Raw genomic sequence first — 27054 nt, forward strand, 5'->3', positions numbered from 1 at the left:
TTGATCATCTGTCAAAGAGCAGAGACGAGGGGTTTTGTTGCATGTGCTACGCTCTCTGTCCGGGCATTTGTCTGGGCGTCTGGAGCGCGCATGACGTGTCCCTTCATTCAAACTCGAGGATCACTGGCACAATCCGATGTTGCTGAGGTTCCATCCCCCGGCAATCTACCCGGCGCATGGATGTTAATTGAGCCTCCTTGTGTGGGATCAGTTCTCATCTGATGTCCGGACCAGCATATGAAACAAATGTGGCGGTCGGGGCGGCCCAAAGTCACAGCCAAGACACTGGCTGCGCATAGGCAAAATGGTGTTTCGGGTCGTCGGAACGAATTCTGTGACGAATGGTTTGATAAAAAAGCCCTGCTTCTCCCCTTCTCCGTTGACGAGTTTGCGGGCTTCGGTGCAATTGTTGGTGAGACGAACCTCATGTTCCTCACATTGGCCATTCCCTGGCCTTTTATGAGGCTCTCGCTCTCAAGGTTCGAATCGCTTTGACACAGATCGATCTTTCATTTATTTGGTCCAAGTACAGAGCACTCTGGCTTCGAGATATATGCATACGCTGAACAAACAGAGACTCAACTTTGGAGGAATAACCAGGATCAACATACAATAGGAGAGTGGGGCATTTGCGTATGAAATTGAGAAATCATTGATCCACTCGTTACAGGACGCACTACTAACGAAGAGAGGAAAAGAGTCTCGGTGCTTTCTCCATTATTGGAAAATTTGGTTTGCTCGGACCGGCCCATGTGCTTTATACAGTTGATGTGCCATGTACATGTCATATACTCGCATTTCCCGAGGAAGGACAAATAGCAACACATGGCAGTTCTCTCCACTTGCCAACAATCATGATGCCACAGGTGAAGTCACCTAGAGCAGTTGGAATACTTGGTAATCATCTAGGGATTGATTTTTTACAAGATATGTCTTCAGAGCTAATTTGATCTGGCAAGCTTCGGATTTGTCAATCTGTCCAAAACAACTGCAGCTCGACTTTTCGACCCGACCACAAAATTCGCAGGTCATGACGATGCAACCGAATAACAAATACGACCTTAAACAAATGTTTGACTCGATACAACATCCTAGGTACCATTCTTCTTCACAATCCCGAGCTGCTTTTCACTGCAACCAGTATTTTCTTAACCTTACCTGTGCTATCTGTGCTGACGAATTACAGAAACATGGTCCATGAGACGTATTTTAGCACTCACCACTGAAGGTCTCCCAACCTCATCGGTAGGCGGAGCATTCGCTGCCCTGATGCTGTTGGTTTTGGAAGCCTTCCCGCACGGATGTTTGTCTGCAAAGACTGGTGCAGTAGCTTAGGCTCTCCAAGTTTGGCGTCGCGCTCCTTTCGCTGCAGTACGAACTCCTCCTCAGAGATACCGTCCTTCAGATGCTTGTTTTGCCGTTTGTGATCTTGAACGGTCATCCAAGGTACAGGGGTAACACGACCTTCTGGCGGGTAGTCATGGCCCGTCCAAATTTTCACGTGGTTTGGTAGGCTAAGAAGCCTCCGACCCGAGTGATAAAGATTTTTAGCGCTCCCACCAGGAAAATCGCACCTAGCGGTGCCAATGTCGACATGGAAAAGTGAATCGCCGCAGAATACATGATCTGTCAACAACGTTAATGAAAGGCAAGTATATGGTTGGTTATTTTCTGGTCTAACCTCCAATCTTGTAACCCAGGTGGTCAGGAGTGTGCCCCGGCAAGTGCATCGCAGTGGCTTGTAGGTTGCCAATCGCGAATGTTTCGTCATCATCGAAAAGTTTGTCAAAGACGCCCTGGCGTTCATTGTCGGGCACGCCATATCTTTCGCCGAAGAGGTCTTGCACTTGGCCAATGCGCTTCCCAATGCCAATTGGAGGTTTACGCCCCTGTGACTGCACGAGGCAACTTTGTAAGTATGAAGCTGCCGTGAGATGATCTGCATGAGCATGGGTTTCCAGAATCCTAGAAACTGTATAGTCTTTGGTTTTGATCAACGAAAGCAAACCATCAGCAGAAGCCGTAGTTACAACATGAGTTGCGCGATCATAGTCCAAAACTGGATCGATAATGACAGCGATGTTCGTAGATGGATCGGCGACGATATACTGCCATGTACCTGTACTGGATTCAAAAACATCGTGGATAATGGGTTGGGATGTTTTGGCGGCCTCGGTGCTGTATGCAGCTCGCCCATCGACCATGCATCGTGAATATCGGCAACCAGAAGGAGTAGAAATGGCTGAGGTAAAACTCCGAATAGAACGCATATGCTTTCTAGTCAACTGATATCTTAATGCTGCAGCATTATGACATGTTGACTTGGCAAAACCGGATATGCTTCTTGTGGAGGAATGAGATGGACGGGCCTGATTGTTGTGATTGTTGCGAGTGAGATCAGACAATCGTAATGCTGGCGTCAGATATTGGCTCGTCATCGTTTGCCAATTTCTTAGAGTACATGGTCGAATGACATTCATGGTGGGAAATGATCCTGGTGACTAGGATGGTGTTGACAGGCATTAAAGCAATAGAGCCAAATTGAGGTTGAGGCCTGACGATAAATTGGAACTTTTAAGAAGTTGCACATCGAAGAACTTTCACAGCACGTCGGTGTCATCCGCTACCATCGGCGATCTGCAATTCAGGTCGGCGACCTTAGGTATTAATTGACCGGCAGGCCCGCGGGGGCAATCCGTTCCTAAATCTAATTATCACATCAAAGCCAGGGATGTGAGTAAGTTTTCGGCAACGTTGACGGCTGTCGGGCACGGTCGGGGCGGCTGAAATATTACCAATCGTTTTTGTCCGCTTGCGGTGGGGTTAACCCCACTACAATTTTTAAGTTCGGCGTTTTCATTTCTCCAGCACGTGCTTCCGTCTCTTTCAGCCGCCATGCCATACCTTGTCCATTCGTGACAACTTGAGGTTTCCCCCCATCATATCATCCCCAAAACACATAATCCCACTACGTCTCTGCGCGCTAAGATGCTTTCGAGTCGCGTGACCTTGGTATCCCGCCATGCCAACCGCGTTGGCGTCGCTGCGCATAGCGCCTCAAAGATTCGAACTCTCGCGACAGTGTCTCCTGTCAGCTCCGCTACTCGGAGCCACAAGGTCGTGGTGATTGGTGGCGGCAGTGCAGGCCTGACCATCAGCCATCAGCTTCTTCGTACCGGCCAATTCGCTCAAGATGATATCGCTATTGTTGACCCTGCCGAATGGCATCACTACCAACCTGGATGGACTCTGGTCGGCGGTGGTCTCAAGTCCAAGCAGGAGCTGCGCAGACCGCTTGATAGCTTGATTGATCCAAAGCTCAAGTTTTATCAACAGGGCGTCAGCTCTTTCACGCCCGAAGAAAACAACATTAAGCTTGGAAACGGCGACAAACTTGGTTACGAGCATCTCGTCGTTGCACCAGGCATCAACATTGACTATGGGAGCATCCAGGGTCTGCCCGAGGCTCTTGCGAACCCGAACTCTCTTGTCTCATCTATCTATGGCTACGACACTTGCGATAAAGTTTTTGGCACATTCCAGAAGCTTCAAAAGGGCAATGCTATATTCACTCAGCCCGCTGGTGCAATCAAGTGTGCTGGTGCGCCACAGAAAGTTATGTGGCTTGCTTTGGATTACTGGAAGCGAGCCGGCCTTTACGATCCTGGCAACCCTGCAGCTTCACCGATTAAGATCAGCTTTGCTACTGGAATTCCGGCCATGTTTGGCGTTCCAAAGTACAGTGCCAAGCTTGAGGAGTTACGTAAAGAAAGAGGCGTTGAAGGACTTTTTCAACATGACCTGGTTGCTGTTGAGGGCAACACGGCGACTTTTGCTCGCCCCGACGGAAAGGAAAAGGTCACAAGACAATTCGATCTTTTGCACGTTGTGCCCAAAATGGGACCTCACGCATTCGTAAAGAACAGCCCTCTTGCAGACGCGGCCGGCTTTGTCGATGTCGACCAAGCCACAACGCGACACACGAAATATCCCAACATCTGGTCTTCGGGCGATGCATCCAGCCTGCCTACATCCAAGACTGCGGCAGCAATCACATCCCAAGCTCCGATCTTGGTTAACAACTTGCTTCGTTCCCTGGAAGGAAAAGAGCCCGAGCCCAAGTACGACGGTTACACCTCATGCCCACTCACTACAGAGTACGGCAAGGTCTTGCTTGCTGAGTTCAAGTACGGAGGAGTACCCAAAGAGACCTTTGGTGATCTGATTGGTTTCGACCAAGCGATCCCCCGCCGTGCGTTCTACCATCTGAAGAAGGATTTTTTCCCATGGGTGTACTATAACTCCATGGTGAAGGGCACTTGGGGTGGGCCTAATGGTTGGATGAACTAGACGGATGATCGGAACGTGTATCTTCTGTACCAGCTATGTAGGACTAGAATAATGGCGATGACATCAACCCCTTTAATTCATTTTGGAAAATGACGTGTGCCCATCTAGCTCCGTGGTCGCTGTAAGATTCAGGCAAACAATGCATGAATGGTAAACATTGTGAGTCCCTCCCCCTCCTCCCTCTGGCGTTCGCTTTGATTATTTTCAAGACGCGCTATTTTCATAGATTATTTCATTTGAGAAATTTAGTAAATTGATAATAGCAACAAAGCTCGAGCTGTTGTATCCGTAATAAGTAGTTAACAGGATTGTAGCTTTTCTTGTTGTTCTCGTAATTGTGCCGCACTACCTAGGAAATGCCTCTATGCAAGATTATATCTCTTACAAACAGGGTACCAATATCATAAGAGAGCCAATCTTTGCTGCGTTCTCTGGGAAAAGCATGTATTCCGGATTAGAGGAGCCATCGGCCCTTGTAGTTAGTACATCGGCAAATTTGACTATGTTTTTGCGTGTAAAAGTGGACTGTCCTAATGCTGAAGTTCTGGAGATTAATAAATATAATTAGCTCTCTGCCATGTACTTATGGCATCTGAGAGACTTCCTTCCATTAGCGGCTCAGACATGGCCCCCGCCAGCTCAAATGGAAACAATTATTGGCGGCATACTAGATCTAAAGGCATTACATTATTTCGGACTGAATTTGTGTCCGAATTTGCTAAAAAAGAGAAAAACGGAGGTTTTATTTATAAATTTCATTCATTCTTCCAAATATCAAGCCTTTTGGAAAGGTGTGTAATAAACACAAGCTGCATTGTTTTGTATTTATTGAGCTAGTTGACTACAACTTGTTTGTAGACTATGTGCTTGTTGGAACTACAGGGTATCTGTTGTCTACCACAGGACTGCCTGTATGGGCTGGAGCTCGCTGAATATCAATATGGCATATTCGGAAGCTGTAAATCGGTATATCGAAGAGAAAGTAGGAGGTTGGCAGCAGCAGCAGCGGAAGCGTAGATATAGCTGTTGGCAGCCCGGAGACGTAATCTACGGGCTCCGCTGCTGCGGCCGCTGCCGCGGCCGACGGCCGGCTGCTGCTGACCGCCTGACCGTATTCTGGTCATGTAACCCAACAGTGCTTTCAAAATGCTCTATTTGGCCGCCACATGCCTTATTCAGCAATAGGGGAAGCTTCAATCACCTGGACGGAACCGTCGTCCTCAACCTTCTCCACGGCACCGTTGCTGGCCACCCGGCAGCAGGATCCTGGGTAGTTGGTGTAACCGGTGGCGATATAGCCCCATGGGGGATCGCAGTCGTGCAGGCCGCGGTTGATATTGTCGCGGTTGACGTGGTAGATCCGAGACCAAGCGCACATACAGACACTTAGGACACAGCAGGTCGGTGAGGCACTTACTCTCGAATTAAGTTGTCAATGAAAAGGCTCGTATTTTCCACACAGAAATTACGTACAAGTAGTAACAGCCACTAGCAGTTTGGGTTGGGGTTAGGCTTCTAGCTATAGGCCCCTCCCTTAAGAGTAATACTGTAATCCTCAACCAAAAGATTATATGTATCCTCAACTGGAGAACTAAGAGTAAGGTCGCCTTTAACCTAAAGAAGTCTGAGGCTATCCATTTCACAAGGAAACATAATCAATAAAGAGATCTACAAGAGATCAAGGCGAAAGACCTTAGAATTAAAGCACCAATAGAGCTAATTTGTTGGCTAGGGGTCTGGTTTGATAAGAGGCTGTCTTTCTGACACCATGTTGAAACAAAGCTGACTGTGGCGGTGAAGGCGGCCCGACATCTTAGACACCTGACAAACACAAAAGGCGGGCTCCCAGCCGCTGCTATATACAAGGCTGTAATTTCCTGCATCCTGCCAATCGCCCTATATAGGGCTGAGACCTAGTATAGAGGCATAACTAAGCCAGTCCCTAGTAGAGCCGCCAATACCAGCTGCAACCTTGCCCTCTAGATAGGTGCAGTCAGTACAGGCTAGAAGAGCCTTACGCTTAAGGTTGGAAGCGTCATTACAGCAGCAGCAAGGGTTATCCTGCCGGCCTGGAAAACAACTCCAACATGCAGCCTCCTTAGGGATGCTGAACTACCACCAAGCATAGTGGCTCTAGAAAGAGTCTGCCTACACTTTACAGCACATCTAAAGAAGGTCGATCTACAACACCCTCTTATCCTAAGGCTCTCCTAAGGAGGGCGGCAGCAGATGAAGCTCCAACAGACTGTAGACCTTACACTAAAATGCCTAAGACCAGTACTCATCCAACTGTAGTACCTCCTAGGGTTATAAGACCTAATAGTCCTGTAGACTAAGAAAGCAGCAGCTAACGATTTCCAGGCCTGGCTAAAGACTGTACTAGAGAATTATATAGTTGTCTTTTTAGATGGCTCTAGAGCGATGAATGGAGCCACAGGATATAGGTTTATTATCTACTGCAGCAACAGGCGTATAACCTAGGGCTGCAGCTGACTAGGTCTAGTAGAGCTGTTTGACGTAAGGCTGAAGGGGTAAGGTTAAGACTCCAGCGGGCCCTCTTAACCGCCTAAAGCCAGCCTATATACATCTGAATTAACAATACTAGTGTCATCTAAAGAATACAGGGCGAGGCACTAGACACCTTACAAGCAGTGGTGCTTAAGATCTAAGGCTGCTGCTAGGATATATAAAATTTACACCTACTAGGCGCTAGGGCACTAGGGGATTAAGGGCAATAAAGAGGCAGACCGGCTAGCTAAAGAGGGTACAACGCTGCCGGTCCCTCTAGGCCAACTAGCTACACTTTCCAGGATCAAACGGCTTAGAAGAGAGCGATTGCAAAACCAGTACAGACAGTGGTGGGGTATAGAGGCGACATAACGGTACACTCAGCTTGGACTAAGCTTACACTTCTCCTGCCCTCCCGAACTCGCCCTACTAGAGAGCACCCTTCACCACCTCTTAGCAGCCCGGTCGGGTCACAGGGACTTTAAACACTATTACTGACGCTTTAACCACACTGAAACCTTGCTAACTTGCTCCTGTAGAGAGGCAAAGGATGTAGATCATCTGGTCTACTGCCTAGCGACCCTGGCGGGGAGGCAGCAGTAGCCCGCCCTCTACCCAGCTGGTCCGCTCAACCTATAGGATCCTTTGAACGATACTTTAAGGGACTAATGACTGACCTAAAAGGCTTTGAGGCCTTCCTTCGCGTGACAAACTTCTTCCGGAAGATCTGTCCACGCTGCTAGGGAACGGGCTTCGGCACGGGATCTAGACAGCCTACTAAACCCTCATGGGGAATAGACAGAAAGCAATGAATCTGGGGAACCAGGGGGAACTAGGGACAGATAGAACGCATAGTAGCCATCGGGCAGGATTTGGAGGACGAATGGAAGGGCATTGTATGAAGTACATAGTCCTAGCCCACAGCTTTCCACGCTACATACCCCTCGGGAGGTCTGCGACAAGGGTTCTACCCTTGCCGCCATGGTGTTAAATACAATAACAACAATAACAACAACAGTCATGACCATACTAAACAGCAAAGGGTGGTGCTGATTTATTATATCAAGCTAGACTAGACTAATGATAAGATAATTCATGCTTGGTTTTCTCGTAATTACTATTTTCGGGCCGCGACAAGTTCGCATTCTCTTCGCTGTCAGCTAAAAGAGAGGAGCCGGTAATAAAGTCCATCCCAGGATGCACACCACCTTCTGGCACCTTGTGCGCGTCACCACCACCTGAGCCCTGATTGCCTCCTGCGTAAGTCTGTGGAGCAGCAGCCTCAATATCTGATTCCACGTGGCGCACTGTGGTGGTGGTTATGATGGCGGACCTCATGCTCGACTTGACCGACAGGTAAGATGTCTTCATCAGACTGCTTCCAAAGTCCCATTTAATTTTCGACGAGAACAGCCTCCGCCTTCTCCTCTCTATCGCCCCGAGCTCCTCCTCAGCCTCACGGTGCAGCGCATCGACCGGCCTGGCAATGCGCGCCCCTCGCTTCCAGAACCCCGGCCTGAACAGCGGACTCAACACAGGGGCCGTGACGGCCAGCAGCGCGACGACGGTCTCCCTGTAACCCCATATGTTGATTGTCAGAACGCTCGGCGCCGCCGTGAGCGTCAAAGCGGCGCGGATGATGGCGGCCGAGATGACAAAGAGGCCGCCGCACAAAAGGCAGGTGACGCCGACGCGCTTCCACAGCGGCAACCGGAGGTGCCAGATCATCGGGGCCGGAATGGTCAGGATGAAGACGTCGGTGATAACGTTGAGCACGGCCAGGGCGTAAAAGTTCTGGGCCCGAAAGATGCATTGCTCACCGGGCAGGGGGCGCACCGTCCAGTTGTCGTGGAAGGGCCGGCATGTAGAGCTCACGGTCGCGACGAGCGCCACCCAGGTCAGCCCGCAAACGAGGAAGAGGAATTTGAGTGTCCGATCTTTTATCAGACCCTTAGTGAGGCGTCGGTAGAAAAAGAGGATGCTGAACTTCAATACCCAGACGAAGCTGGGATAGGTGTACCATGTGACGAACTCCATCTTGCTGCCCATCTCGAGGATCCTGACGTCTTCGTCGCTGAGTGAATCGACCTGCTGCGGTTTCACGTTGATGTTCCCCCCTGCGTAGTAGGCGAAATAACCCATGGTGCTATCGACAGTATATAAAAGGATGCACTATGTCAGTCATAGGATATGGTTAGTGCTGGCTATGTTTGATGGGTCACATATTTGATTGATGATATCCAGTGAAAGTACTTACAAAGAAAGAAAGGTAGTCATCGCCATGGTATCCTCTGAAGCCCACTGTTCGAAGGCGCACAATATGACGGAGAGCAATGATTACCATGCCAATCGCGTACCAGGTCTGTATGCTCATCAGCATCCGTGAATTACATTCCCTCAATTCCCTAATGTCGTCATCCTCAAAGCCCTTACCCATACCTCCACGAGATATCCTTCTTGTGTCTCGATCGCTATGGCCGAGCTTGGCCGCGGCGGCCACATTTTTCAAATCTTGGCGGAGGCGGTATCCGCAAAGGTGAACACGATTAGACATCACAATGTGATGTAGGACCACAGGAATAGGCATGAGCGTTGGGAGCCGTTACACATTTTATTTTGGGGGGTTCCGATCGAGGTCGAGCCCACGGACGGGCCAGTATGTCTGGACGCATCGACTCTGATTACAAAAAGGCAAATTGAATAGACCAAAGTAAGATTCGTGAGACTACCAGGATTCTGTTAACTCTGTCGTCGCGGCAGAGGGGTGCCGGACCCTTGCCACGTGTTGGTTGCACACCTCTCTAACATTGTTTGACTACGTCGACAGCTCAATTAGGGTAACAGATAAAGCTTAAGATGAAAATAGCCTTGTTCCGCCTTCACATTACAGTGGCGCACTTGAAACAGCAGTCCAATGTTTTCGCTTTCCAAGATCTCGCTGAAAAATGGCCGTCACTCTGCCCTCAACAGTGCGGTGGAGACTGGTTAGTCAGCACGAAATGGGCATGGGTGCCTGCGCATGGGGCCCAAGTGCCACTTGTACCTAGCTTCTCTTCCCAACTCCACACCTCTGGCGATCCTCCGGTCCTTGATCGGCATTTTCGCCGCTGGGCGTTGGAGTTGGCTAGAGAGAACCCCGAGTATTTCAGCATGGGTGAAATCTCCAACTGCATACAAGCTAAACCATTTAAAGCAATTAAATCGCGTGTTGTTGGATTGATGTATCGGATAGTCTTCGCGAATTACCTAGCCGTGCACATAACTGGTGATTGGTCAAGACGGATGTTGTAAGATGCAGTGTGCAAGGTCTTGCAAACAGCCCGGTACCAACATCCTGCGATCACTGGCCACATATCCTTGTTGGTGCAGAGGAAAGCCTATCGTTTCCCGGCCACCTCGCCTCGGGTACGTAGGAAATGCGCTCATTATGGTAGCCATCTCCGCTATGTGGGAACAACATGCAGTTGGAACCAACATGCAGTTGGAACCAACATGCATAAAGAATAGCAAAGGAGAGGGGAAGGATTTCTGACCTTGCCACGAAGATAAATATCTTCATTGATCGCTCTGCCCCGACTTCGAGAAAACTTCTCTTCACGTCGGATCGTGAAAATTTATTCAACAACAAGCCTCAAGGACCATATACAAATTTGCAAGATGTCTAGTGTCAATGCTGTCTCCGAAACTACACCCGAGAATACGACTGGTAATACGCCTGAGACTGTTCCCGACCACGAAGTCGTCATTGTTGCGGATGATACGGTACTATTATATTCTCCCATATTTTACATTAGAACCTGAGACTGACTACTCTACCAGCCAGAGACTGAGGATGAATTATCTGATCGAGCATCTGTGAGAAACATTCTATCCTTGACATGCAAGTATACTCACAAAGGCATCTAGAGCATAGCGTCATCCAGCACGAGCGTAGCCGCATCAATATTTGACTACCGACAGGAGAATGGGAGAACATACCACGCATACAAAGACGGCAGTAAGTGGAAATCCTGAGTAACATCATGGTTTTCCGAGAAATTTATTCACGGAACCCGCGCAGAATATAAGGCTCCCAACGACGAGAGGGAGAACGATCGGCTAGGTGAGCTATTCGTATGTCGGATTAATTCACACCTGGCTGACAGCCCTTAAGAACTCCAGCACAACCTTTTTCTGCTCACCTTTAATGACAAGCTTGGAAATGCCCCGCCAAATGACGAGGGGGCCAAAGTTGGAAGAGTCTTGGATGTCGGAGCTGGAACCGGTATCTGGGCCATCGACTTCGCCGACGAGCACCCAGAATGCGAGGTCCTCGGTTTTGACCTATCAGCCAACTTTCCTGCGTAGTATGATTTACCCATGGCTTTACTAAGCAGCCTGCTAATAATGAGTCATGCAGCACGCCTCCAAACGTGAGATTCGAGGTTGATGATCTTGAAGAGCCTTGGATTTACTCGCGTCCATTCGACTATATACATAGCCGGATGATGAATGGGTCTGTAAACGATTGGGAAGTTTATGCCAAGAAGTGTTTCAAGTAAGTCCATAAATTCAAGAATACACAAGTCTTTGTATTCTGAACAAGATTACCTATCCAAGATAACTTTCTGCTAACCGAACTTTCTAGCAATCTCAACCCGGGTGGGTATGTTGAGCTAAACGAATGCAATATCAAGCCTGAGTGTGATGACGGTACCCTAAAAGAAGACTCCATGCTTCTTCAGACTGCCAAGTTGGTGCAGGAGGCATCAGAAAAGTTTGGGAGACCAGCCAAGGACATGAAAGGGCTTAAAGACATCTTGATCAATGCAGGCTTTGTTGATGTGAAGGTCTTGCAGTACAAATGGCCTACAAATGACTGGCCCAAGGAGAAGAGATATAAGGAAATTGGTAACTGGAGTCACGATAACGTGGTGTCTGGATGGGAGGGACTGTGTATGGCAATGCTGACTAGAGCACATGGCTGGACGGCGGCTGAAGTCATTGTCGCCATGACCGAGTGCCGCAAAGAGCTCAAGGACAGAAGTATTCACGCTTACTACCCTCTGTAAGTTTCGCTCATGAGGCGTCTTAAACCTCGCAGATAGCGTCTTACTAATATCTCAAGGTACTCAATCTACGGCAGGAAGCCCACCGAGGAAGAATCGGCATGAGGACATGGTTAAGGGGACCTAGATTAGTCTTGGTGGTTGGCGACTGGACGAGATCGTGGGAACTTCGGGTTACTAAGACCTTATTATATATCTACGTGTTACTATATAATTATCAAATGGGAACCGCTTGGGAATTATTAGCGTTTTAACTAGATTACCAAGTAACTTTAGTGCCTTCTTGTCTCTTGTTGCCTGAATTATGTTATTTTAAGTTTCTATATTAGGGTTTGTTTTGTAAAAGCTAGCTGCTTTAACCACTTAACGACTTGTCCCAGTTCTGAAAGTGACTATATGCATTGAGATTTTAAAGGCTTACGCAAGTATTCCGGCTGTTCCAGGCAACGAAGACCTGCCATGAAGGGCCACAAGATATAAAGGCAAATACCTGATACTCGTCACTCGCATCGTGCTGATACCCGGCAACTTTGTTTGGGTTTCTAGCTTAATCATCCAACATAGCCAGGTACGTTTTGAGCATGGTAGACCTGATTATCGGCTTCCTCGCAGCTCCCAGCTTGCCTTTTTGCCTCGTAAACAGCAAATGGGAAGACAAGGTTTGTGCTGCCCCATGAACCGTCCACAACCAGCCCGAATTGTAGATCATCCATCATTGCATGAAGTCGCTTTTGGTCCAGTCTGTTATCATTTTGCGTGGAGTTGTGGTCTAATTTGCAGCCTTGCATACCGTATTCGTATTCAAACTTCGGATCTTTGTGGTTGCAAGCCTTCAGACTCATGGCTGCGTCTGGTATTCGCGTCCTGACTATTACAGTGCCGTCTTCATCATGATCGACATATTCATAAACTCGTTTATCGCTACGACAAATATGAGCCAGCGGACGTATCACATTCCAGTATCTTGGTAAAACTTTGAGGAAGTGAGAACCCATGCTGCATGTGGTTACTGGCATTCTGAGGATGCTGTCATTCAATACCAATCTGAATACATCATGCCAAGCGTTAACTTCCCAACAGAACTCAAAGACTTGCACAGTTCGTTACCGGTAGCTCTCTGTGAGAGTTGTTCTGCCCTTCTCGTCAACTCGTATATCTACTCCCTAGTCAGAGACGCCCGACACCGCCTAACGTTCACAATAGGGCAGAACAATTCCCATTTTGCGGCCTTGGGCTTTGACCCAATCGTACTGGCCGTCTCGAAGTTGGAGTTCAGAAAACAGTCATTGATTGTTTGGCTTGCTGGGGGGTTAAAGCTGGTGTGTATTGTGCGTGCTTCCATAGGGCAACGTTGAGCTTAAAGAAACTAAGTGTATAAAGTAGCATAGGCTCATGCGTAGCATGACACCGTTGTAGAGAATTAATTATTGGGATTGCAGGTTAAAACGATGCATGTAAAGAATTGTACTACTACCTCATGTAAAAAATGCCGCAAGGATTGTTGTCGTTGCCTATGATAGAGATGGTGGCCTTGGCGAAGACGAGTAGAGCGGAGCGCAGGTTGGGGACGATCAAGGCACCACCATGCATTGGTTACCCCTTGGCCATATACGCGTTCCTGTGGCTGCTTCATGATTATGTTGGGAGAAGGGATTCATTATGACATTGCTGCGAATCCGGTACCAGCAGGAGCCGGGACCACAAGATAGCAACATCTCGCCCGAGGCCCACGAGGATAATGTCGGCGACTTGGCAAATCGATACCCCATTGAATGATGCTAATGTGCTTCATTGATCTGATAGCTGCGTCAACATGACTTGACGGGAGGACACAAAACTTCAAAACTTTTTAATTGAAAATATATACGGTAATTGATACTACGCGTTGACAGTATTCCTTGATTTTGTATGCCCTTTCTGCACCCTTATAAGTTAAAATTTCATTCCCACAGGAAAGAAGAAGCCAAAACCGTTTTAACTAAGCAAAAGTAGTCGAAACTAGAACTGCCGTAGATTACTCAGTCGCAGCGGGCTTTCTGCCAACAATTGTAAAGCTAAGATATCCAGTTAGTGGAAGGCTCAATTAGTTAGAAAATAAATAGGGGCGGTCATTCGGAGGTCCTACATCGGCGTATATGCGTGGATACTGGTATCTCTGATATCCTTACGGACGGCAGCACAGAAAACGAGCGCCTCCTCGCGGGTCCATTGGTGAGCGCGGGTTAAAGGCGCCAGGGCCATCGGCTCAGAAGCGTCTGCAAAGTTGTAGTAGTTCCATTGGCCTAAGTTTTTGTAGAGAGGATCCTTAGGCCATGGGTTGCTTGGCCATTTGTAGGCCGTGAGGGCTACACCTTTAAAGCCGAGCTCAATCATAACGTACCTTAACCAAGGGAGATCGACAAAGGGTCGCCCAAAAATCATGCAAGCTTCCCGAATTAGTGAGCCGAACCTCGCCAGTGGGGCGTCAGGTAACAATGTGCCGTCATCAGAAAGCATACGGCAGTCTCCCTCTTGAAGTTCGAAGTAACCACCAGGCTTTAGGTGCCTAAATTGAATTCTCATGTTAAGCCATTTATTCTAGATTAAAGGTCTAGGCAGTCTCAATCTTACCAGATGGAGTGCGTCGAACAAGTAAAAATTAAGGATAAGGGTCTAAGGCTTACTTGTATGCTCTGGTAATGAACTTTTTCCAATCGGCAATACATCTATTGATGGCCCGAGTGTGGATATAATCAAAAGGCTGTGTGTAAAGCCATTTCTCCTTAATGTCGTCAATCTCAAATCTCACATTTGGCCGCACACTTGCAGCCTATTGTTAGTATAACTTAATAATTAGTATAGTGTAGGTAGCATACTCTTGCGGCTGAATAGGAGATAAGTCAACGCCTAGGACCTAAATAAAACATGAATTCAAGTTAGCCAACTTTACAGTAAGTTTACAATTTGGGTCCTCTTCTCGTAGATCTAATCAACCTCAGATTCAGGGTGCTGGTCGGCAAAGTCAATAGCCCACAGACCTGTACCAGTACCAAGGTCGAGCACGCGACCGACTTTGGCGTCTGCATCGCAGCAAGGCGCAACGCCTAGCCTGGCATCAAACGTAAGATAGCAAATCACATGTTGCATGTCTAGTCTTATATATTAGTATACATATAGAGAGTAGAGAGGCCTGGAGTTTTAAATCATTATACCAAGTCTTTCGTTTTCCATCTCGTCGTTTGGAATAAAATATTCTAGAATGTCTCGTCAGGATGTGCCTAAAGACAGTAGCTGTATTGTTAGAGAGAGAACGGGCATCTTACTGCCATCCTTATAGGAATGATACGACCGGCCATTTTCAAGACGGTACTCAAGAATCGAGCTTCGCAAGCTCGTGGAATCAGTAAGGAGGCTCTAGGATAATGTTAATAATCAAAAGACCTCGGCGTTTGCGTTTAGATAGGAACGGCTGAAACCGCACTCACTTCAAGATCCGCCTCAGTATCGGTACCAATCTGCAATAGAGATTAGAAATCCGGTCTGCAGGCTCTAGGATACCTCTGTGTCTGTTCTCACATTATCGTCAACGACAATCTGGGCGCCCTGGTCTGCGCTGTTGGCCATGTCTGCAAATGCTGCTGTTGCTGTATATTCTAAATACTGTCCTTTGGGAAACAAGACAAGTTGAAACCCGGCGGGGAACAGCATGGGGAAATCAGTCGTTTTTATAGGCAGCCAGTTGGCTATTACCCCCCTCTTCTTGGTTTGTTTTAAGGACAAACATGCAAACATGCATAATGCAGGTTGCAAAATGCAGGTCGACGGAGAAGTTGCCTCTTTCCAGACTTGTGTGGGTCCGATGCGGATGTGGATCAACTCATCTGTTGGGTTTACAGGGAGTGTTCTCCGAGAAACTCTAGTAGACCTGATGTGTGTCTATAAGCAGAAGAATACTATGCACTACGTCAATTTGTCTAATAACTTAGAAAATAATGCCAAACTATAGCAGAAGTAAAGTAAGCGGGAGAACTTTAGTGCTTCACTACCTAGTTATGGTCACCAGTAGCATAATGAGGGCGGGTTAGCTTAGGTTTATTATTGGTAGTAACTCCTTAGAGTTAAATCCGTCCTAGTCTGAGTATGTCTTTTGGCGAGTAGTTTATCAAGCAGCAACCGGTTATTTTATATCCAGTTCTGTAAGTAAAAGTCACAACAAAGGTAGCACTAATCACCATTTTGCTTTATGTCTTAACGACCCACTACAATACTCATCTTGTCAATCACCCGCGCGGAGCAACCTTTCCGCCCTTACGCTTCTATGAGGCAATCGTGTGTCTAGAGCAATCTCCGGCCCCATACCCACAAGCACCCCAAGCAAGCCGAGGCTGATGAATAGGAATAGGAAGGCAGGCATGCTGTTGCCTCATTAGTACCCTTAACGGACGCGCAAATAGCTCTACCGGTAGTGCAAACAAACGACACATAAAGCCTAGCGCAAGCTAGACTCTATACATTTATATTTTCAAAAGGTAGACCTATATAGACTAGCACCTTAATACCATCTAGTACCTTTGTATCACTTAGTGTGTTACTGCCATTAATTCTAACTGCTTTGTTATACTAAAGGAATTTAGTTACCTCTTGTAACGCTTATAAGAATGTGTCCCTCTATGTTGGATTACTCAGCCAGAATATAGGGAGCCGGCCAGCAGCAGTAGCCGGCCGCGGTAACGGCCGTGGCAACGAAACCCGGAGATCCAAACTCTAGGCTACCAACAGCGATATCTTCACTACTGCTGCTGCTGCCAACCTACCTACTTTTCAGAGATACATACACCAGAACATACCAGTTTTGACCTTTCGTTACTTACCCTTAAATTACCACCTGTACCGGTATCCTGTAATACCAACACTGATCAATGGTTAACCTTATAGTAACTACTAGATTCGTGACCAGCTTCACTACTACCACTATAATACTGTAGATTAGAAAGGTTCAACAGAAGAGACAGACTGTTAATTCCCCCTCTCCGTTCTGACCGGTACAGGCAGAATCGACAAGCTTGTGCTAATGAAGCTATCACGAAACTTACCTAGCCTGTTCCACCCAGACTATTTAAGGACCTCGCGATACCTTCAAATCTCTAGAAGAAATAGGCTTTGATTCCGACTAACTGTCAGAGCGTCCACCACGCAGAAAAGGAAGCTATTCGCAGCACTTGCGCGGGAAGAGCTATTTACAACCTACGCCTACTTCACCGCATTCCACCACCTACGCCTACTTCGCCTTCTACACCTACTTCGCTTTTTACACCTACGTTGCCTACTTCGCCCGCTTTGTTAATCTCGCCTTCTTCCCTTTCTTTGATTTTAACTTTTCCTCTCCATGAACCTCTTATCTATGCTATTATTAGCAGCAGCGGCACAGGTACGTCGCTTGTGGGCGTGAGTGTCTTAGAGGTAATGTTTACGACCTCGTTCTAAAAATCCATTTTGGTCGTCGCAAGGACCGGAAATGTGATTTTCGTTGTCATCTTGGTCATCACGTGAACCCGAGTTGTGCTGGTAGCCTGGTTGCCTAGCCAGGTTGCTCACTCTAAAGCTATAACTTATAAAGGTTGCAACTATATATATCTAGTTTGTTGCAAAGTAGTAAGATGTCTAGTTAAATGGATCGCTGAGGCTTGTGCTGATTGCCTAAGAGTAACTAGCAACTAACTAACCCGCTCCTTTGATATCTAAGTACCCTAGCATTTTGTTTCGTCAACTCCTTAACTAGTCAGATTTAATTCACATTCCCTCAGCTTTAAACCTAGACCATCAGCGTCATCACGCAAGACGACATATTTCTGCTTTCCTACCCTTTCCATCCATACTAAATTAGAGAAATCTTCTCCCTGCTTACGAGCCGGGTATTGAAACCCATGGTAAAGCAAGGGCAGAACAGAATTCTTCCAGATAGGCATTCCCCGCGCCCTCCACATAGCAATACAAAAGAGATAAGTGCTTAAGGTTATTAAACCCCCTAAATACAGGACATTCACCCACTTAATCGACAAATGTTGCTTCTCTACTAACCTAGATCCAGTTACTTTTTTCTTAGACTCAGTCCGGATATACTCGCCAACATAGGCAAATATATTGTCCATATAAGCGTTTATAGTGCGATTTAATGGTTTGTCCGACACATTCCTGTTGGCTCTATATGATTGCCAGAATAGGTCTGTAGCGATGTTATCTGACATCGGTTTGTTTTCAGTCTGTTCCCGATATACGTAACCTTGAAGAAAGCTCGTCGCAAGACGTTGAAGTCCCCGGTTTGCACTCGTTGTGACATTGTATTGGCAAGTGTCATCAATACCCTTTGGATCATCGTTGATGTTATTGCAGGGCGCATCAAAGATAAATTTCTGCTCGCCTGTTTCGGGGTCGGACAACCTGGCCCTTTCGTGTATAGTTTCATTTTCCCATCGGAACCATGATTCGGAGACGTTGTATTCCAGATCCACCTGTATCACTTGCCAGGAGAGAACACACTCTACTACTTCAAATTCCCTGGGACCGTTGCCGGCCACAGCTGCCAAATGAATAATTGTCTCTGGATATTCGATATGATTCTTGAATGTACTGTTTTCTGGTATCTTCGGGCTTGTCTTGAGACGAAGCTGGGTTGGTGTCGGATTCGAGATACCATTCAATCCGCGGATGTCAACACTACTATTAATGTTTGCCTGATTAGAATAAACAATGCCGTTTTTATCAATGTCGAATTCTGCAGTTCTGCAGTTAGAGTTGATATCGAGTGTAGTGACTTTGTTCCACTTGCAGAATTCCGTTGAACAGTTAATTGACTTCTGAGTGACGGTTGTATTTTCACCGCCTGTATTAGCCGGGTTGTGGTAGTATGACCAGGCAGCGAAAAGAACAGCCTTCATTTCCACATTTGCGTCCACGTTGTCTTGGTTGCTACCGGATACATTGTCTGGATCCGTGCCATTATACATTTCGCTGATGGGAAACCCGGCATCATAGTAGGCGGAAGGGGATACAGGTTCCATATATATCCGGGTACCTTGTTTAAAGGTGTTCTGGGTGGATGCTGAGAGATACTGCAAAGCGGCAAAAAAAAATGCACCCCAAGAAAATGTTGATTGAATCGCTATCTTCACATTAGTTACAATGTCTTGTACGCCTTAGCAAAACACATCTAGGGGTCGTTTGTCTGACTTACAATCTATGATTTGAAAATATAAGTTTGACAGATCCAGACACCCCTCTAGATGCTGCATCAAATGCTTGGAATTCGGCAACCCGCCTTGACGAATGTTGTTGGAAATGATGCCATTTTAGTTGGCCCATTGCTGCTGCAACAGGAATCGTTATAAAAAGTTTAATAGATGTAACAAAAAATGCAGCTAAAGCTTGTAGGTTTTCAAAGAAAAAAGAAAGAGGGAACTCAAATGAAGGTTCAGTGTGTGTCTTGCTATAATGGTCGAGAACCATTAAGTAAATACTAAAGAGCATATAAGAAAGAATTATAGAGGCCAACTCTGGAGCCCACCACCCATTAATAGTTTTTGCAGTCTTTGAAATCCGTTTGATATTCTAGCAACTGTCTGCAGGTGGTTGTAGTAGGCGCGCTTCTGATGATATCTCTAGCTTATCGGTCTCCTGCTCCGGGTTATCGGCAGCAGCTAAAGCATCAATAGAACTATTCGTTTTCTGGGAGCTTATCTTTTTTCTCGATAAAGGTAACTAATAAAAGTTTTAATGCTGAGAAAGGAGATAAGAAGGGGATATGCTTAATGACTTGAGTTTGGCGACTATATGTCTATCTTTGATTGTAATCAATTTAGAGCTGTTGAATTTTAAGTATTCTAGAAATTAAACATGGGTGAATGAGGCTCGGTTTTATTTACAGATAGTCAATTGTAGCTAACTTAATTTGGAAAGGTGGACTTAATTAAATTTGAAAGATATCAAGTTATTAATGTGGAGCCTGGCGATCCTATACGCAACCTGCCATAGAATCTTAGGTTACCTTGTAAGTATATAGAAGACGATGCATTCGTCTTCAAGAGGGAATGGTCTATATAGTGTCTCGTTTTTTCTTCTATTTGTAACTTTGCGCTGTGAACAGGTTGAGGGAAGTAAAACTAGCGTGTCTTAGATCAGCTGTACTGAATGCATTCCAGATTTTCAGTCACTCTCTAACACATGACAATACAAGAAGGCTAATATCGCTGCAACCGTTATCTAGAGCAAAGCTGCAGGCCATAGAGGGTATAAGTGCAGCTGACTATAGGTTTACTTGATTGACGCCTACGTGCCCTAATCTCGAGCTGCCAATGGTACACCCTTCGACACCAAGTATCAGTTGAATGATGATTGCAGAGGTCCATCTAGACTAGATAGCGCCACAGCTAAAGCAGTCTTGCTGGTGTCAGACTGTCTTATGCCGTATCAACTCAACCAGACCCGGCTTGCATTTTTTTTCGCGGTAACGGTAATGGGTAAAGCGACGGCTGAATGTGGTTAGTGCGCGGGCAGAATCACTGATCAGTCAGCATGCGGATCTGGAGTCTGAACCGTCAATTGTGTGCTAAAGGTTGAATAGAGGACGGTTGGTTGGAAGGATGCCTTGTTGACCACCTGCTATAGTAGGCATAGCGGCCTTCTAGCAGATAGCTGCCTTTAGTTTATGTAAATAAAGATGGAAGCCGGTTTGGTTGAGTAGATGCAGTATTGTGTGATGTCCTAGTTTAGGTACTTGCGTCTCCTTCAACACCGAGACAAAGACATTTTAGCGTGGCCCACAAGTACATTGCTTGGCGCACCTTACCAGTAGGGTTTAATTTCAAAAGTGACCTCGTTACTTCTAGAGGCGTATGAGGCTCTTTATTTACTGAAAGGGACGTTGTTTAACCTCAACCAAGGGGCTTCTAGTGCACTGAGAGAGTCTCTATCTCCACGTCGCACTAAAGAATTAGATACAATAGATTTAATAATCTAGTCATTAGGCGCTAAGAGTTAGAAACATTAAAGACAAAATATTAGCCTTTTATCTTTCTCTTAGCTAAGAGTTTAATTTACATATTTATAAACTTAAACTTATAATTGAAGATATTTTATTTATTAATTATCTAAAACTCAGCTGCATGTAGTGAAAAACAATTCTCTTGATTCCAAGCTGAGCGTAATAAGTAACCAGAAAAGGCACTTGTGCCCGCTGCCTAATGATACAACCATTTCTGCGCGAAATCGTAATCGTCAGCGCTGAGATACTCAAGAGCCTTCTCTCCGGCAAAGGCCTCCATCGCATGGACTTTGGCCGTACGGCAGCAGGAGCCGTGGAACTATGAGTTGCTTCCGACAATATAGCCCCCAGGGGGACCGCAGCCATGTCGCCCATCATGAAGATTGTCTTGATTGACCTGGTAGATCCTAAAGGAAGCTTAGTCTTGGGTGACAAGCACACTACTCAGAGTGATAATGTTGACCTTACCATCAGAGAATTGGCAGACCGTAGGCACGCAGCACCAGGGAGTTGCGATGGAGGTACATTGGCTGTTAACTGAATTCAACGCAGTTAGTAAAATCCATGCAAGTATCCGCAGCCGCTGTTGGTCTGGCGCCCTGCGAGCTCAATGTTGTGGATCTCGACGACGGCGATGAGAGTGGCGCTAGCCTGAGCGGCCAAGAACGCCAGAAGAGAAAGGACGAGGGTAAACTGCATTTTGAGCGCGATGGGGTATAGGCTGTGACTATGTTAAGAGTAGAGGCACGTGTTTTGGGTGGACTTTTCCATACTTATATACTCGACTTTAAATTCCTAGATTGTGGAGGCAAGATGGTCGTGATGCTAAGTAGCGACGTTGTGTTTCTCGCTGCAGACACACCGACAATGTTCAGGTTGTTCCTTCATCTTTCTGGTTAATTCAGATGTTGCGGAGGCTCTGAACCAAATAGAGGCGCAGGTCGGAACATGTTTTTCGGCAATTGCCATTATTGATCGGTCTATCCATGGAAATCTTGGAAATCTGGTTCGAGACTTACTTATGAATCTCCCTTGTGCTCATGATGTATGTACATCCCGGTGAGTGAGACACCGCTTGTCCAAGATATTCTCCGGTCAGTTCCTAGCCTAGACATGTCGAATGAAGAGGATCTGAACCTCAAGTTCATCTACAAGCGGTACAAATGCGATGGCATTGATATGACTCCAGGCCATTGCCCTGAGACGGGCAACTCGCTCGTCCACGTCATTGTTCGTCCAGGGCGCATCAGAGCTCTCGGGGCGTGCCGACTCAACACTGCTTAAGCACCATACAGACCTGCGCCTCACGACTTACGCCAATTTCCCAGCTGTTTATAACGGTAGCCAGAATAGGTTACCTGATTCTTACCTAATAGGAATTAGTCGCGGTCCCCTCCCCCTTCCCCTCATTTATCTACAGGCCATCTCACTTCAACTATACTTCAATCTCATTGCAATCTTACTTCAGTCATAGCAGACCACCCTCACGTATAATGGACACAGCCGGACTGTCCGTCGCTAGCAGTATGGCGGAAATCTCAGAAATCTCGAACGACACATTGATATTATTATCACCAGCTAGCAAGCGACTCTTTTGGACGCTTAGCAGCCCTCTGGAGAGCGCAACCCAAGTCGCGCCCGATCAGTACTACGAGCCAGACGCCGTTTTAGAACCCTACTTTCGCCCTAGTGCTGCTGCCAATATTGCACCAAGCTGGCACCCTGTTTCGCAAGAATCTCTCATGGTGCCCCAGGTCTTGGCTGTCACCGTCAGGATTGAGTGTCTAGACTCGTGGGAAGAGCTTTAGGTCGAGCTTAACCGCAACTGTCTCGGCATAAAGAACGACCCCCGGCGGCCGCAGGCTAAAGATATCGAGCTTAAAGTGACGGCTAGTGGCGCCTTTCTTATAATCCATAAGTACGTCTCTGCTGTACACCCGTGGAATATGAGTATGTAGGAGAGGCTTCTAGATGCTTTAGGCAAGCTTGATGGTAAGGCGGTGCCTCAGCCGCCTAAGACGAAGCTGGCCGTTCTGGTTTTCGGCCGTAGGGCGTTGCGTATTAGCAACGAGGATAGGTGGGCTTGGTGGCATCAGAAGCCCAACCTTGAGCCTAGCGTTAAGCTGACTATAGTGGAATGGGGCGGGGTTCAACCCACGCGGCCCATGCAGACATGTAGACAGCAGGGCCACTTTACCCCTGACTGCATCACCATCCTGTCTTTTTCCTTAGTCATCAGCAGGTATTTAGGCCTGATCAGAGCAGATTGAGCCTGATCAGACATCGGCAGACATCATCACACTAATACTCCTTTCTTTGCGTAATCTAGAGATCTTCTACGAATTCACTTGTACACGCGCGCGACTATAGCGGAGGTGACCACTGAGCAACAAGGCAAACTCTCGACCCTCCCCGTGCAGCCCAGAAAGTGATAATACCTAGCATATTCAAGCTGCTAGTGTAGATAGGGGAGGGGGCTACTGTAGAGGTGCCTGTAGTTACTACTAACGTACTAGCGGTGCCCAAAGTTACTATTCCTAGGGTTGTTAAAGTTGAAACAGCTACAGAAGTAGACAATGCGGATGTAGATACAGCAGATGTCGAGTTTAAGGCGTAGATTCCAACCCCATCCTGGCTGTATAGACGTCAGTTTTGCCATATAGAACTGGGACCAGGACTGGGCCTTGACACCTAAGAGCGGCATTAAGACTCACCATTCCCACTCGACATAACAGTCGGCCGGCTTCTCGCTGCATACGCTGTTTAAGTTGCAGCACCTCCCCTACTTAGCTGAGTATATTATCCCCCGCTGCGCTGCTGTAGGTACTATCCTTTGTCCACTTTGTACCGGCCGGCTGCTCGTCCTGCTTCTAGATGTTGCAGTCGCCTTGCTGGCAGGTGAAGAGGCCGTAGAAGGCGTCGCCTGTGCCGCACCAGCCATCCAGGCTACATCAGCTTCCCTAGTGGCCAGCGCAGACGCGGGGCCCCTTATCCCGGCCGCACATGCCGTCGGTGCCGTAAAAAGTGTCACCTACGCAGTCGCCCTTGTAGCAGGTTCTGGGGGCGCAGTCCTCGCTATGAAGACAGTATGTCAGTCCTAGTACATTCATCATTCTGGGGTTTAGGCACATACGTCGAGTCGCCGCAGGTCTATGTCCTTGAGTTGCAGCACTGCTTGTCGGTGCTGAGGCAAGTGGCGTTGTTGTGGCGAGGGCCCTGATCGGCTCGATGACTAGGCAGAAATAGCCAGTCAATGTCTTGACGTATAAGCCTGGTCTCGGAAGTAAAATCACATCCTGAGACGCAGTACTCAGCCTGCGGCTTGATATTGCTGCAGTCCTTGTTTAATAGTTCGAAGTTTCAGACCTAGACCATCGTGTTCATCCCTCAGAGCTACCTGTTGCTGTTCGCTCGCCACGTCCATCCATGCCAGGTGAGTGGAATCGCCTCCCTGCTCCCTTATCGGCTGATCGAACCCGTGATAAAGAAAAGGTAAAAGAGACGTCTTCCAGATAGGCAGGTGCCGCGTACGCCAAATAGCGAACAAAGAAAGATAGATGCTCAACGCAAGCATGCCAGCGAGATACAAAACAAAACCCAAGTTCACCACGTAATAGTCGTATGTGGCCACTTCTCCCAACACCCGGTGCGGGGAAGCAATTTTCATGGTGTCTCCAACGTATATTGTTACGTTGGACAGTAAATTCTGCATAGTCTGATGCAAAGGAGCCGATGCCCAGCTATTTCTTCTCCACGCCCATAGGAGTGTGTCTAAAACTAGGGTAGTGGACCGAATAATAAAGGTCCCGTCTGGTTGTGTTTGCTTGTAAATATGGCCTCCGAAAAACGCCATCATATACTCGCGAAGTCCTTCGTGAGCTTCAAAGGAAGCTTCATACCGACATGAGTCGTTGGATTTTCTCGCCACGTCGTCGTTGTCAGTTTTGCCGTTTTCGTCGTTGTTGCATGGTCCTTCTAAGACGATAACTTTGCCGCCATTCTCCGAAAGCTCAACCGCTGCCGTATGGTTTTTGAAACCTTGCATTGCTGTAATACTGGCAGATCCAGTGATGGAGATATCCAGGACGTTGTAAATAATTTCATTGCTCGATCGCACTTGCCAAAACAGAATGCATTCTACGGCCTCCGGTTTCCGCCACTCATCTCCCTTAGTGATTGCTGCCAAATGAACGATCAACCCTGGGTTGTGAGCGAAAGACTTTCTGAATGTGCTGTTCACTGGTAATTCTTTGCTCGACCTAAGGTATATTAAAGCGGGAACTTGGATAACAGATCCATTTGATAGGGTCGTTGACACGCGGTTGCTGATGTTGGCTTGGTTGGAATACACGGTGCGGTCATAGTCGATGGCGGCTTCCGAGCTCTGACATTCGTATCCAATGTTCAGCGAAGTGACATTGAACCATCGGCAAACACCGGTGGAACAGAGAACTGGCACCTTGAGGCCCTGGGCGGCTGGGCCCGGTCTAAATTCGGACGACCATCCAGCGAGAATAGCGGCCTGCATGCCTGGTTCTGCGATACGGAAGACGGGCTCGCTCACGTTGTATGAAATACTGAAAGGGAATGCTGCGTCCGGGAAGCGACTAGTTGTCGGATACCACTCATAGACTTGGCCTTGAGTGACGGTATTCTGGGCCGAGGACGACAAATAAAAGGTGGAGAGGAAGAAGACGCAGCCGAGTGCTATGTTCAATGACTGCCTGAACATCCTCATATTAGTGGTGGTGCCTACCGAAAATGATTCATTCAACTCACACTCTGTGCTTTGAGAAAAGGAGTTTAGCAGATCCAGATATGCCTCGAGATGCTGCATCAAATGCTTGCAGACCGGCCACCGGTTTCGGCGAGTGCTGCAGGAAGTGATACCACTTGAGCTGACCCATCGCCGCAGCAACGAGATACGTCATGCATAACTTCATAACCGTGTTCAACTGCGCAACAACAGACTGTAGGGTTTTAAATGGTGAGTAAGGGTGTTGAAACCAGTACTGGTCGTCTTGAATTTGTTTGTTGTAAAAGTTCAAAAGCTTTAGGTAGATGGCGAATGTGATGAGGCTGACAGCCATGGTAATCAACTCCAAAGTCCACCACCCTTTGATAAGTTTGGTAGTTGTTGAAAGCCGGATACAGGTCTGCTGATTGGGAGTATCGGGCGGGCGTGAAGGACGAGCCTCTGAGGACAGATCTGGCTTGTTGGTAGCAGGCTCCAATTTATCGACCATCTCTGAAGAGGGTGTGGACTTCTCGCTTGTCTCGGAACCCATGTTGACGTTCTTGGTCCACGCGACCCAAGTCAAAGTCTGTGTGCGAAAACCGGAAGACTTTGACTTGTAGATCAAGTTGTGATTCCCTGGAGCTTCATCGACTTGAAAGAATGATGTTAATCCAGGACTATTGGTTTAAAAACGTCTGCTAGATTGCTGGACATCTCATGGGAAAAGTAGAGGAGAAGAAGCAGATAATCGATCACCATCCTGCGTTATCGGGTGATAGAACTTTTAAAAGCCCTGCGCTCAACCACAGAGAAATTGTGGCCAGACCGACCAATCGCAGATTTATGTCATGAACCAAATGTTGTGGTGACTGTTGTGGCAAGACCGCATGCAGTGAGGTGTGGATCGAAATTAAAGATCTAGGCATCAGGAAGGCCAGAAGACGGGACACATCAACGTGAAGCCTAGAAAAGCAACACGGTTAGGCAGCAAAATGCGGGGCTCCGTTCTTCCATTGAGGCGCTGCATCGTCCAGCTGGAAACCTGTGAACGGCGGTGCTCAAATGTGTTGTCTCAACGCTAACAATGCTGAGCCTAAACTGACGCCTTCAGCTTGAAAAGTGAGTACGCGAGCGTCTTTAGCTTAGGCTAGAGCTGCGCAAAACGAACTGCTGGACTGCAAGATAGTCCCCGAAAACGGTTTCGGCAGCCATACGCAGGTTGCCGGCGGTATGCGACCGCGTTTCTGGAATGTTTCTACTAAAAGTTTCTTAGTCATACGACGCCACGCTGACATGTGCTTCTCCCGCGATTTGTTCACTTTACGACAACAAGAGAAAAAAAGATGAAAAGAGAGAATGCCTTAGAGATCGGCGCAGCAGCCCGATTAAACAAC

The 27054-nt window shown here is 47.3% G+C and overlaps 6 protein-coding genes across 6 annotated transcripts; 2 read left to right on the plus strand and 4 right to left on the minus strand.

The window, feature by feature from the left end:
• Positions 1 to 1216: 1216 nt before the first annotated feature.
• Positions 1217 to 2204, minus strand: EsH8_III_001566 (beta-lactamase-like protein; the record flags this gene model as incomplete). The annotated part of the gene is made up of 2 exons (XM_083263291.1): positions 1217 to 1626; positions 1682 to 2204. 2 exons carry the CDS (start codon positions 2202 to 2204, stop codon positions 1217 to 1219), a joined length of 933 nt encoding a protein of 310 aa, XP_083123778.1.
• Positions 2205 to 2988: 784 nt separating this feature from the next.
• EsH8_III_001567 (uncharacterized protein) lies at positions 2989 to 4350 on the plus strand (the record flags this gene model as incomplete). The annotated part of the gene is made up of 1 exon (XM_083263292.1): positions 2989 to 4350. One exon carries the CDS (start codon positions 2989 to 2991, stop codon positions 4348 to 4350), a length of 1362 nt encoding a protein of 453 aa, XP_083123779.1.
• Positions 4351 to 5521: 1171 nt separating this feature from the next.
• On the minus strand, positions 5522 to 5728 carry EsH8_III_001568 (uncharacterized protein; the record flags this gene model as incomplete). Its single annotated transcript, XM_083263293.1, has 1 exon — positions 5522 to 5728. The coding sequence occupies one exon, from the start codon at positions 5726 to 5728 to the stop codon at positions 5522 to 5524; it is 207 nt and encodes a 68-aa protein (XP_083123780.1).
• A 2207-nt stretch (positions 5729 to 7935) lies between these two features.
• On the minus strand, positions 7936 to 9360 carry EsH8_III_001569 (uncharacterized protein; the record flags this gene model as incomplete). Its single annotated transcript, XM_083263294.1, has 3 exons — positions 7936 to 9030; positions 9116 to 9220; positions 9292 to 9360. The coding sequence occupies 3 exons, from the start codon at positions 9358 to 9360 to the stop codon at positions 7936 to 7938; spliced, it is 1269 nt and encodes a 422-aa protein (XP_083123781.1).
• Positions 9361 to 10515: 1155 nt separating this feature from the next.
• EsH8_III_001570 (class I SAM-dependent methyltransferase) lies at positions 10516 to 12011 on the plus strand (the record flags this gene model as incomplete). Its single annotated transcript, XM_083263295.1, has 8 exons — positions 10516 to 10620; positions 10678 to 10713; positions 10765 to 10855; positions 10919 to 10960; positions 11012 to 11204; positions 11258 to 11395; positions 11486 to 11905; positions 11966 to 12011. 8 exons carry the CDS (start codon positions 10516 to 10518, stop codon positions 12009 to 12011), a joined length of 1071 nt encoding a protein of 356 aa, XP_083123782.1.
• Positions 12012 to 23882: 11871 nt separating this feature from the next.
• On the minus strand, positions 23883 to 26168 carry EsH8_III_001571 (DUF3176 domain-containing protein; the record flags this gene model as incomplete). Its single annotated transcript, XM_083263296.1, has 3 exons — positions 23883 to 23997; positions 24822 to 25646; positions 25702 to 26168. 3 exons carry the CDS (start codon positions 26166 to 26168, stop codon positions 23883 to 23885), a joined length of 1407 nt encoding a protein of 468 aa, XP_083123783.1.
• Positions 26169 to 27054: the final 886 nt, after the last annotated feature.

This window comes from Colletotrichum jinshuiense, chromosome 3 (genome assembly GCF_051148585.1).
Source record: "Colletotrichum jinshuiense chromosome 3, complete sequence".
Taxonomy (NCBI): Eukaryota; Fungi; Ascomycota; class Sordariomycetes; order Glomerellales; family Glomerellaceae; genus Colletotrichum; species Colletotrichum jinshuiense.